General features: G+C 38.4%; 1 protein-coding gene across 2 annotated transcripts in view; it reads left to right on the plus strand.

The window, feature by feature from the left end:
* The window catches only part of WDR7 (WD repeat domain 7), a 349,149-nt gene that overhangs the window by 18,862 nt on the left and 316,985 nt on the right, over positions 1 to 13,302 (plus strand). For both annotated transcript variants that reach the window (XM_006891734.1, XM_006891735.1), the window contains exons 7-11: positions 2,097 to 2,242; positions 2,583 to 2,685; positions 6,831 to 6,972; positions 7,208 to 7,456; positions 9,182 to 9,402. In XM_006891734.1, the coding sequence (XP_006891796.1) occupies positions 2,097 to 2,242; positions 2,583 to 2,685; positions 6,831 to 6,972; positions 7,208 to 7,456; positions 9,182 to 9,402 (861 nt within the window). The remainder of the gene's footprint in view (positions 1 to 2,096; positions 2,243 to 2,582; positions 2,686 to 6,830; positions 6,973 to 7,207; positions 7,457 to 9,181; positions 9,403 to 13,302) is intronic.

Consider the following 13,302-nt stretch of genomic DNA (forward strand, 5'->3'; position numbering starts at 1 on the left):
TTTTTTTTTTTTAATTTGGATTTTTGTAGATATCTTTTCATTTGTGTTTTGTTCAATTTGTACTATTGTTCTGCTATTCTTACTTTTTACTTTTTGCTAGTGTCTTAATCATTATGCCAGACAGTTTAAGCAGTGGTAGTGAGGTTTGTTGGGGATTTTTTTTAGATAAAATTTTCATTTTATGCTGGTTTATTTGCAGAGTTCGTATACATTGTTTTTCACACCAGATCTTTCCTGTTTCTTTTAATGGTAGTGGGTTTTTGTGCAGGTTGAACACATCTTTGTTGGGCATCATTTTCAAAAAGAGCCTCTCTGGTGTAGTTTTGAGCATATGGGTGCTAACTGAGAGATTATTTCTTCAAAACCACGTAGCTACTCCACGTGAGAAAGAGTAGCTGACCTGTAGAGCTCTGGTGGCCTAGTGGCAAGAAGCAGTACTACACAGTCCCAGAGTTGAGTGGTTTGAATCCACCAGATGCTCTGCTGGAGAAGGGACAATCTCCTGTACCAGTCAGATGTGATTTGGTGGTACACACACACACAAAATGAATAGCTGACCTACTCCCGTATAAAACCTGGTGAAGTTGCTCTCCTCAGTCATATGGGGTTTACCATAAAGTAAAAATTGACTTGACAGAATTTAACAACAGAGAACATACCTGAATTGCTATTTGTTTTTTCCTCCTTTTTTGGAGTTGGAGTCAAGCCTTCCTCCATTACTTCACAGCTAACACAGCTATATTTCCATCATAGAAAGATAATCAATTGACTTTGAATGTTTGCTCTAAACCTAGCACTTCACCTAGAGTTTACTGTTATCCCCTATTCTCCTCACAGCCACGTCTCCAGGTGCGTGAATTAGTTATCTAATGATACCCTAAGAAATTATGCCAAACTTCACAGTGTGAAGCAATGCACGTGTATTAGCTCCAGTTTCCACAGGTCACAAAAGTGGACATGACTCACCTGGGCTCTCTGACTCAGGCTGGCTTGCACACTGCCATCCAGGTGTCCACTGGGATGGGAGTCTCATCTTCAGGCCAACGTGACCTTCAACTCGATGAAAACATCCAAAGACTCCTGTCCCCGGAGAGGCCAGCACTTGGCCTCCTCTTTATAGCCTGCCCACCAGGAGGCTCTTCCAGCCATGGGGGGTGCTTGCCTTTTTCTCATTGAAGGGGACTCTGCTGTGATTCACTGACAACATGAGGAGTAAACTCTAATGAGCTAAACGTGTTGCTTTTTACAAAGATGACGCCATGCCCTTCCCAGAACTGAAGCCAATCCAGAGGTGATATAAGCCAAGAATCCAGTCCTGAAGGGCTTCCACAGCCACAAAGAAAAAAGAAGATTCACACATCGCCCACCTTCTGGTGGTCTAAGAAGCTGAGACTCCAAAGGAAGCCAGGATACCCCGGGAAGGGTGCCCCCAGGAAAAATAAACTTGCCATCATCAAGTTTCCCCCGACCACTGAGTCAGCCATGAAGAAGACAGATCAACACACTTGTGTTCTTTGGATGTCAAGGCCAATAAAGCACCAAATCAAACAAGCTGTAAAGAAGCTCAGTGATATTGATGTGGCCAAGGTCAACATGTTGATTAGGCCGGTGGAGAGAATAAGGCCTATATGTTCCACTTCTGCCCGACTCTGATGCTCAGGATACTACCAACAAAATTAGGATGATCTAAACTGAGTCCAGCTTGATAGTTCTGAAGTTTTCTTCTGATTGGAAAAAAAAAAAAAACAAAAAACTAAACTTGTTAAAAACAACTTAATTTCTGATTTATTTTTTTTTAAAGTTGGAGTGTTGCTGTATCTTACTTGAATCACAGTGACATGAACTGGATTATGAATTTTGGATTTTTTTTTTAAAGTTGGAGTGTTGCTGTATCTTACTTGAATCACAGTGACATGAGCTGGATTATGAATTTCTGATTTTTTTTTTACAGTTTGAGTGTTACTGTATCTTACTTGAATCACAGTGACGTGAACTGGATTATGAATTTCTGATTTTTTTTTTAAGCTGGAGTGTGGCTGTATGTTACTCGAATCACAGTGACGTGAACTGGGTTATGAGTCTCTCCTTCCTTGTAGGTGTTTGATGCTGGAGACTATTCCCTGCTGTGCTCAGGCCCGAGTGAGAATGGACAGGCGTGGACTGGTGGCGACTTTGTGTCGGCAGATAAAGTCATCATTTGGACTGAAAATGGACAGAGTTATATTTACAAACTACCTGCCAGGTATTCAATATATAATAGTTCAAATAAAAGTAAAAAGGCACTCAGAATTTGGATGACCTGAAACTATGGAAATACTTCTAATTTAAATATTTAGTCTAGGGAGATCATTTTACATTAGATTTGTAATTCCATTTTAACATCTAATTACAGAAATTAGTTGATCTTTTATTTAGAGTAGAATATTTTTATAGCAATTATTCAACTTAATGGCTGCTTTAAAGTAACTGTAACTTAAAAATCTACTCTAGTCCGTTGTCTATAAAATCTTTTTGCATAGAATGGCATAATAATACAAATTATGATAATTGAATGCTCTGTTCCCCCATTACCCCAATTTTAGTTGCCTTCCAGCTAGTGATTCATTCCGAAGTGACGTAGGGAAAGCTGTTGAAAATTTAATTCCTCCTGTACAACACTGCCTCCTGGATCGAGCGGATAAAGAGGTAAAATTCTTTAGGAATCATTTGTAATTGATAATTGCATTGGAGATTTTTACATCTACATTTATTGGTGTCTTTGGTATTGCAGTAGGTTAAGTTCTGGCTTCTACCTAAAAGAAGGCAGTTTGAATCTACTAGCCACTCTGAAGGAGAAAGTTGACAGCCTTCTTTTAGTATCTAGAACTTTAGGTCACTATGAGTTGGACTTTGAAAGCAATGGGTTTGGACTTTATTTATTTATTGATAGCTAAGCATTTGAAAGATTCAGTACAATTCAAGGCACTTGTCAAGATGTTGTAAGTTATTTTAACATTTTGTTAGGTGCTATCAGTTTGCCTCTACTTCATAGTGACCTTACAAACAAAGAACAAAAACTTTCCTAAGTCACCTTGAAATACAGCTTGTAAATGTATTTCACATATGTATAAAACAGAACATTTACCTTTCTTTAAGACTATTAATAATCCTCCTATGTGATTGAACATTAGAACTGACTTTTAATAAAATTCCTAATGATGGAATAAATTTATTTTATGCTGTCATACAATTATAAATATCATGACACATGCAATTTTAGAAGAATAAACATAATAAGAGTTAATGCTTGTTGAAAAGAATTCATCACTTGAATTATACATGGCAATATATCCCAAAAAGTATGTGGAGAGTGAAATGATTGTTGCTGTATACTGTCAAGTTACAGCTCACCCTCTAGAAGATTTTCAGAGGTTGTCATTTGTGTGGGAGGACTTTGCCCATCTTTTTTCCCCTGCATGGCAGCTAGTGGATTTGAACCATGTTCCTTTGGGTTGGCACTGCAGCTCCTTACCAGTAGGCCACCAGAGCTTGATATTTAAATCATTTGAACCAGGCTGCTCCTTGGAGGCAAAGATTCTGAAGCTTCGTCTGACATACTCTGGACATATTACTAGGAGGTACCAGTCTTTGGAGAAGGATGTCATGCTTGGGAGGGTGGAGGGACAGCACAGGAGAGGAAGACCCTCTATGAGGTGGATTGATTCAGCGACTGGGGTAATGGGGTGGGTGTGTCAGAGACAGTGAGATTGGCACAGGACAGAGCAGGGTTTAGGGCTGTTGTACATAGGGTCGCTATGAGTCACAGGTGACTTGATGACACATAACAACAAGAAGAAGCTAAATTAAGAGAAAACTGGCTTTTTTCTCTATAAAAAGAGAAATTGAAAAAATCAACTGCATTTGGTGTTTGATTTTCAACTCTATATTCTGTGAACAGGAAGTAAGAAGTTTTCATTTTAGAAGTGTAATAATGAGACACTCTGAGTTTTTCATTGTTACTTCCTTGCTTTAGCCCTCCCGACTGCAACAGGTAGAGAAGACTTGGGATTTCTTGAACCAAGGGGAACACGAGTGCACCCACAACACTCAACTCCCTTTAAAGTACAAATACACAGATCCTTCATAGAACATCACTCTCCCCTGGGACATTACACAGTTATAACAGCCTAACATATACCAAGAAAAGATTTACATAATGTCAAGAAAACAGCAGGAAACCTCAAACATTACGAAAAAACAAAACAACCCTTCTTTAAAAAAGCATAGCTATTGAATACCCTAGACACAGAGAACCAGAAGAAGTATGTTGACGTGGAGTTATTTGAACAGCTACAGAAGACGATGCAAATGATGGAAGAAACAATTAATTTCTCATCATGATCATTCTGAAAAATTGTATCTCCTTTTCACATCAAGGCAAGGGATAGGGAAGGGATTATTTTTACCCATGAGTATTTTGAAAATTCAGATCTAATGTATTTGTAGGACAAGTTCAGATCTGTTGTTCATAGGGTCCTATGATCATAATTGATTTGATGACATCTAACAAAAACTACAACAACAACAACATGTACAATTGATATCCTCAGTAATCTATTACTCTTAATTTAAACTCCTAAATATTGCCCTTTAGCCTAGTCAGTTCCTTCCTGTTAAACTAAGATATAATGATTTGTGTAATAAACACACTCTTTTTCTTAGCACCCCAGTAACATGTTAAGTTTAAATAGTGGTATTATGTGCTTGCTGAAACTGAGGAAGACCTCATGCACTTGCTGCAGAGCGTCAAGGACTGCAGCCTTCAGTATAGACTGAGGCTCAATGTCAAGAAGACAAAGATTCTCACCACTGGACCAATTGGCAGCGTCAGGATGGATGGCAAAGTGATTGAGATTGCTCACAGCTTCAGTTTGCTCGGCTCCACAGTCAACACTCTTGGCAACAGCAGTCAGGAAATCAAAAAGCATATTGCGATGGGAAAGTCTGCTGTTAGGGACCTCTCTAAAGTACTCAGGAGCAACGGTGTCTCTCTGGAGACTAAGGTTCGCCTGATACAGGCCATGGTCTTTGCAATCGCTTGTTATGCATCAGAGAGTTGGACAATGACTAGGGAGGACAGAAGGGGAGTTGATGCCTTTGAGCTGTGGTGCTGGAGAAGAGTACTGAATGTACCCTGGACTGCCAGGAAAACAAACAGATTCATCTTGGAGAGGATTAAACCAGGCTACTCCTTGGAGGCAAGGATTCTGGGGCCTCGTCTGACATACTTTGGACATGTTGCTAGGAGGGACAGGTCCTTGGAGAGCGACATCATGCTTGGGAGAGTGGAGGGACGGCGCAGGAGGGGAAGACCCTCTATGAGATGGATTGATTCAGTGACTGGGGTAATCACGATGGGTGTGTCGGGGACAGTGCGGTTGGCGCAGGATAGAGCAGGGTTTAGGGCTGTTGTGCATAGGGTCGCTATGAGTCGCAAGCAACTTGACAGCACATAACAACAACAACATTATGTGATGGGAATTATTCATGTGTTAAAATATATTGATTGTTACAGCCACTCCTGTTTGCTAAGAACATGGTTTTATTAATTAAAATCCTTAATTTTGTGAATTTAAGTAAAATAATTTGTTATACCTAATATATGTGTGGAGGTATGTATATAATTTCTTTCACTCATACTTTCTAGAAAGCATCTAATGCAAAATATAGTAATTAGGTTATTTACTATAATTACTTACTCGCTCTGCAGCCAATTTTTTTGCACTGTTTCAGGATGAGATTCAATGCTTAACTATTTAGGTATCTGTGAATTGACAACTTCAATTTTTGTTTCATGAATCCACCGTTATTGCACATTTTCAAATAAGAGAGCTAAGGTCAGTATCCTAAGATAAAAAAATTCATATTCACAGTGAAAGTATACACAGGACTGTAAACAAAGGTATTTAATCTTAGTAGTTTATAGGTAACATTGAGATCGAAGCAAGTTGAGGAAATAAATGTGATCATGATATTAGGTTAAAAACATACTCATTTTAAAAATGGCATTTCTCTAACTCCAAATGCATGGTAGGTAGTGTAATTTGCTGCTCTTGTCCATGACTGATGAAATAGTGGGATAACATGATGATAATGTGGTTAATCATGGATGGATACTGTACTCTTTGTGGAGTCGGGCTGCTGACCCCAAACCCATGGCTCTCTGGTGGTTGGAATCCACCCACAGCTCCTTGTGAGAACGATGAGAAATGTTGTGTGCAGTTTACAGCTTTGGGGACTAGTTGGTGGGTCAGATTGTTCATTCCTACTTGACAACAATGACCTTGACTTTGACCTGCTATATGAACAAGTAAGCGCCCTAGTGGCAAAGTGTGTAACATATGTGACTGCTAATTTAAAGGCCACCAAGCAGTTCTGATCCATCAGCCACGGCATAGGCAGTCTTGTCCTGTAAAGATTTACAGCTTTGGCAACCCAGGGAGGGTTGCTGTGAGATGGGACAGAATGGACAGCAGTGGGTTTATTTACCCGCTTATGGGTTTAGACAGAAGGGGGGAAAAAGAATTCATAATAACAGGATAAAAACAAATAATAGAGTTTTCATATCTTTGGCTACTTGTGTTATATTGGACTTGAATATTAGTTGATGGATTTGTTAATGCAATAGTGTAACATTAATATATTGTTGAATGCTCGTGTTGCACTCTTACATTTCTTTTCTAAGATTGCAATAAAGTATTTCTGTCTTTATTTGAAAAAATGTTGGTAATGTGTGAGGAAATGCGATTAAATATCGTTAAAGATATTGAAACTGGAGTTTGTTTTGCCAGATGCTGATCTGCCCTCCTGTTACTCGGTTCTTCTGTGGCTGCAGCGAGAACTTCCACAAACTGTTAATTCAGGGGGATTCTTCTGGAAGATTGAATATTTGGAACATATCAGACATGCTTGAGAAACAGGAAGGTGAAGAAGGTAAACCATGCAGCAATTTCTTATTTTAATTTGACACCTTAAATGTTAACACTTGATTAACAAATTCATGATGCACACATGTAATTTCCTTTGAATGATATTTGATACAAAATGATAATTTGATGGTGTTTATTTTTAAAATATTATCAAATCAAGTAGAATCATATTTATTTTAATATTCTTTTTTTTTAACGTGTCCCAATGTTTCCTTTTCTGTGTAATAAAACCTCTACAGGACTGCGGATGACAACTTCTATTAGTTTGCAAGAGGCATTTGATAAACTGAATCCCTGTTCTGCTGGAATTATAGATCAGCTAAGTGTGATTCCCAACAGTAACGAGCCTCTGAAAGTGACCGCCAGTGTGTACATCCCAGCTCACGGTCGACTGGTCTGTGGTCGTGAGGATGGGAGCATAATCATTGTCCCTGCCACTCAGACGGCCATCGTCCAGCTGCTCCAAGGAGAACACATGCTCCGAAGAGGTACACGCATGATCCAAAGAGGAGTTTGAGAGACGCTGGAACCATGATTTAGAAAATGCCTGGCATGACTTTTAACCAATAAAATGCACTAGTCGGCATGCCTGACATACAGTTGGTAGAGTTTAATGAACAGGGGAAATGCTCCATGACTTTCAGGGAAATGTAACTGTTTATTATTAATAATAGATTATGACTGGAAAATGAAATATTCCATTCTATCGCTTGAATATTCCTTAATCAATATTGTTATAAGATGCTCTCCATTTGACTGTGATTCATAGCAACTGTATGAACAATAGATGATCTATTAGTTTAGTTAATTACCTCTGTAATTTCCTAGTTATTATCAGTAATACTGACAATCTTCTAGAGTAGTGATATCCAGCCGTACTATAAACTCTGTGTGTGTATAAGTATGTACACACACCCCTAACTGAAAAAGGAAGAGATGAAACATGAGGGTGGTGCCTGAGTCTGACTTCTGCCTGCTTCACAAAGGGGAACTGTCCCCATCAATAACCATAGCAGCAAACAGAGAAATTTTTTTTTTATTTTTATCGTATTATTTTTATGTGTACCGTCAAATCAGATCTGACTGGTACAGGAGGAGATTGCCTCTCCTTCTCCAGCAGAGCATCTGGTGGATTTGAACTGCATACCTCTGGGATTGCAGTGCAGCATCTTGCCACTAGGCCATAGCAGCGAACAGACAGCTGCTAGGTTGGACATGCCACTTCCCATGCTCCTGTACCCATTCCCACCAATCATTGGATTTGACATTTGTTGGTAACTCACAGACTTTACTCACAGAAGTGGTACTGAGAGTTGGGTATATTAAGGAAATAAGTTTGGTAGTGGGGAAGGCAAAGAATATCACCCAGTGCAGGTCCAGATAATAGTGCAGAAATTCAGATTAACAGCAAGACACAATGCCTTAATTAATTCAAAAAGCTTCTTAGCCAACAGGTGAAAGTCTAGGTTGAGTTCAGCAGCACAAATCAGCCTCTGGTTTCCTCAGTTACTCTAGCAAACTTTATCTCAGAGCAGTTATAAGCCAGTTTTTCATTCAATCATCCAGCAAGTACAGGAAAACCTCTAACTGTCGCCTTTATCTCAGGGCTTCTCTGGTTACATGTTACCACACTTCTCCACAGCAATGCCAGAGTCTCTACACCACTATTTCCAGGATCTCACCACCAGGGTTTTGCTCTCACCAGGATCTTGCTCCAGTCCCCCTCAAGTCATATATATCTGCATCTCTTTAAGTTTTCTAGTTACAAAATTAAAAGAAATATAATGAAATATGACTTTAATAATAAGTTTGATTTAACACAATATAGAAAAGCTATTACTATAACTTGTTTTTTATTTGCTTATTTTAAAATAGTTTTTAACTTGATGAATTAATTTATTATAATGTCTAATTCAGCTTTTACCATAAATGTTAAAAAAAAAATCTCAAGGTATTTTTTTTTCAGATGTAGAAATGTCATATATATTTTACATTTAAAGCACATGTGACTCTGAGCTAACCACCTTTTAATTGCTTAATAATCTCAGGTGCCTAGTGAACACCGTTCTCTTTAGGGTCGTTCTAGAAAATTTTTACACCTTTTATGAGATACAATGATGTGTAATTATTCTGACAATTGATGTTTATTTTTACTTGTTAGATCTTTGTAAGACTTTGATTTTCCCATTTTAAAACCAAAACCTCATTCACAGGTTGGCCACCTCACAGGACACTCCGAGGTCATCGGAACAAAGTCACATGTTTGCTATATCCTCATCAGGTCTCCGCACGTTACGATCAAAGATACCTCATCTCTGGTGGCGTGGACTTCTCTGTCATCATTTGGGACATATTTTCTGGAGAAATGAAGCATATCTTCTGTGTGCATGGTGGCGAGATTACTCAACTTCTAGTTCCGCCTGAAAACTGTAGTGTAAGTTGATGACAATAGATGGTTTCTCACTGTGGGAGCTGAGCGATATTGCTGTGAGGCATGTAAATGGAGTCTAGACTAACAAAGAAAATATGTCAGGAGGTAACAAAACCCTTTCTGTTTAAAAACTATATTCATAACAACATATATTTAAGCAAAATTGTGATCAGTTACTTTGGTCACATAATAGTAGAAGATGGAGATTCCCCCCCACTTCTGGTACCTACTACAGAGGTACTAAAGGGAGGTACTCATGAGGGCGGAGGGGCTCTGGTGGCATAGCCGTAAAGCTTTGCCCAGCTAACTGAAAGACTGCATCTCTGGCAGTTCAAGTCCACCAGGTGCTCTGAGAGACAAAGATGGGAAGTCTCCTCCTGCTGTGATTAAGAGCTTTGGAAATCTGATGGTGGGTTTCCTTCGGATAGCTCCTAGAATAGAAAATAACCAAGTGACTGGATCATGCCGTGCCCATGGAGCCGTGAAAATTCACAAAGTTCCAATTGTGGGGGAAGAGGGGATCCCTACATCTACCAGGTGATACGTTTTAAGTGTTGCAAGGAGTGTAAGCTTACATTTTAGAAGAAAGATAAGGCAAATATTTAAGTTACTCTTTTGCAAGACAGAATATAAATGACAAATTAGAGATACTAACAAAATACTTTGGAGGGTGATGGCAGGGCAAAATTATATATATAGTCAGGGCAAACAGAATGGGTAGAAAAGATTGAAGTTGTCAAAGATTTCCTTTTATTTGGATCTGCAATCAACACCTATGGAAGTTGTTGTTAAGTGCTTTCGAGTTGCAGGCAACTCATAGTGACCCTTTGAAGGAGAGTCCTCGACGCTTGGGTGCCTTTCCTCCTTTCTCCACGTTCATAGGGTTTCCGGAGGCAAGCTATTATGGAAGTGGATGCCACTCCTCCTTCCAAGCTCCCATGGAAGTAGCCCTCAGTAAATCAAAAGGCGTGTTGCATTGGGCAAAGCTGCTGTCAGGGACTTTGTCAAAGTGTTAAACGGCAAAGATGTCAGTGCAGAGACCAAGGTGACAGGGTAAAACACTAAAAAGTTCCCTTCACCTAAATTTCCCTTTATAAAATTAACTTGGTTGATAGCAGTGAAAATTGCAAAATTTTAAGAAGTGCTATTGGCCTAGCAGAATATTTTTCGTACACATTTCTATTCTGTTCTGTTTTATTCTACTCTAATTCTATATTATATAATCTATTATATCATATATAATCTATTATACATAAATAGTAGATATTTCTTCAGGGAGCAACCCACGTTTTGTCAGTTAATTTTCAATTGCTGAAGGAGTTTGTGTAGAGTCTGTGACTGAGAATACAACTGTGTATGTTTGAACGTGTATTGTGCGATTTAATATGATGCACAAAACCGTATTATGTAATCATGAGTACATTTATAGGTAGTAAAAGTATTAAAATGGAACTGGAAAAAACCATACTAAATTCAGCTTGTCATTTGCTTCTGGAAAGGCATGAGTGTGGAAGAGAAAGGCAGAACCTGAGGTGCAGTGTTTCACTTATTTTAAGTGTCTGTTTCTCATTTGTGTTTCTTATACGTATGGATGAGTGGATTATCAGATCTCTTGCTGTTGCTAGCACTTTATATACAGCAGAAAATTTGGTACATATTTTAAAATATATTTTACAGGTTTGATTTTTTTTATAATTGATAATTTGATAATTGATAAAATAATTATAATGGTGAAATTATTTAACTATGTATTTCTGAGTGTAAGCATATAGACTGAGTTCTTTAAGTTAAATGAATGAATACTGTCTTTTATTCTCTCTTATGTTTTTACTGTCACATACACTCAATCTGCTCTGACACTATCCAGAAGAGGGCAGCATGGATTTGTGGGGAAAGAAAAAGAGTCACGTCAGGTATCCAGCTGAGGCGTTGGTGTGTGTTTTATTTGACAATATTGGATTCTTGGGTCCTGATCACCAGCAGCTTGGGTGATGCAGTGGTTGAATGTTGAGCTGTGAACTCAAAGTAAATGTCAGCAGTTCGAACCTACTGGCTGTTTCGTAGGAGGAAGACATGGCAGTGTGCAGTAAAGATAAAAGCCATGGAACCCACAGGTAGCTTCGACATTGTCCTATAAGCTTGTTGTGAGTACATTTAACTCTTAACAGAGTTGACTTTATAGCTGAGCTCCTATTCACAATATATATATATATATATATATATATATATATATATACACACACATACATATATTTACACACGTATATATATGTGTATATATATACACACACACATACATATATTCACACACGTATATATATGTATATATATTTGTTGTTGATTGCCTTCGAGTCAAGCACTACTATATATATATATACACACACACACACATATGTATATATACACATAATATACACATACATCTATATACGTACACACATATATATATACATATACACACATTCATATAAAAACATATTTTTATTAGTGGGCTTAAAGTTTACAACCAGTAAGAGCAATTATCAAATTAGATTTTCTTTTTACTATTTTCTATTTTCCTTTTGAAAGAGTAGCCGTAACTTTTATCTCCTGAGCTGTTATCTCACATTTTGGAATCTGGGTTGTTGTACTTAACCTAATTTGAATATTACCTTTAAAAAATCCCCAGTCTTTATAGAAAAGTCATGGAAGCCAAGCAGGGTAAAGTTGGTAATACAGAGGAGTGAAAACAAAAAGGAGAACTTGCATTTTATTTCCATAAAATATGTCACAATGTAAATTATGTTCTATTGTATCCTTTTCCTCCTTAACACTTCTCTTAGATATTTTTGTTTCTGTACATTCAGCTCCATGTTTTTCAAGTCAATTTTAATTCTTTAAATTCTATAGTAAAACCAAGGAAACCCGCCCACACTGCCTTGGAGCCTGTTCCAGCTATTCCTGACTTTGATGAGGTTTCCCAGGGTGGAACTCCTTAGGAGAGGACACTGCCCATCTGTCTCCTGTGGAGCAGCTGAGGACTCAGACTGCTGCCTTTACTGTTAGCCGCCCAACACAGAGAGCACCATAACACCACAACTCCTTTACTTCCTAAAGATGACCTTAGGTTTTTTGGATCACTAAGTCTATTCCTATGCTCTTGTTGTGGTTGAGGACCACTGGCACCGACCCATAGCTGACCCTCCAGGGGTTTTCAGAGGCAGTTAATTGCACAGGAGGAGATTGCCCATCTGTCTCCTGCAGAGCAGCTGGAGGATTTGAACTGCTTGCCTTCGGGATTGTAGTGCCGTTTCTTGCGATCTTCTGTATTTTATTTTTTTTTTTTTTTTTTGTGGAACACTTCAGAATGTGATTTTAAAAATTTCCCTTTTTATCCAGTTGGAGGTGAAAATTAGCATAGTTAATCCTTTTTGCACATCTAGCAGAATGTTTTCACATAAATTCTCAAGCATACAATTGGTATATAAAAGATTCACTGCAACAATGAATGAATGGAAATCCAAAATTTCTGTATATGTTCATTAAAATTAATAAAAGAAAATTAAAAAATAGAAGAGATTCACTGCAATTGAGTGGGGAATTTTTCCTGACTTGAAAATTATTAGGCCAATTCCTACTCTATCCTTTGTCCCAGTCTCTCTCACTTGTCACACGTGCATCTTTTGAATCATTTGTCAAGACTGTTGCATTTTTTTTCTTGCCGCCAAGGAAGGCTGCAAGTCAGCGGTCATGACTTGACTTAGGAATTTGGTTTAAGGAAACACCCAGGAGCAGACTTGGAACCCTAGTGGCACAGTCTGTAAGCTGTCGTGCTGCTACCCCAAGCGTCCTGCCTCTCTGCCAGTTGGAATCCACCAGTGGCTCTGAGAGAAAAAGATGGGCAGTCTCCTCCTGTGTGATTTA

This window comes from Elephantulus edwardii, unplaced genomic scaffold, assembly GCF_000299155.1.
Source record: "Elephantulus edwardii isolate Elephantulus edwardi_28Jun2011 unplaced genomic scaffold, EleEdw1.0 scaffold00103, whole genome shotgun sequence".
NCBI classification, from domain to species: Eukaryota; Metazoa; Chordata; class Mammalia; order Macroscelidea; family Macroscelididae; genus Elephantulus; species Elephantulus edwardii.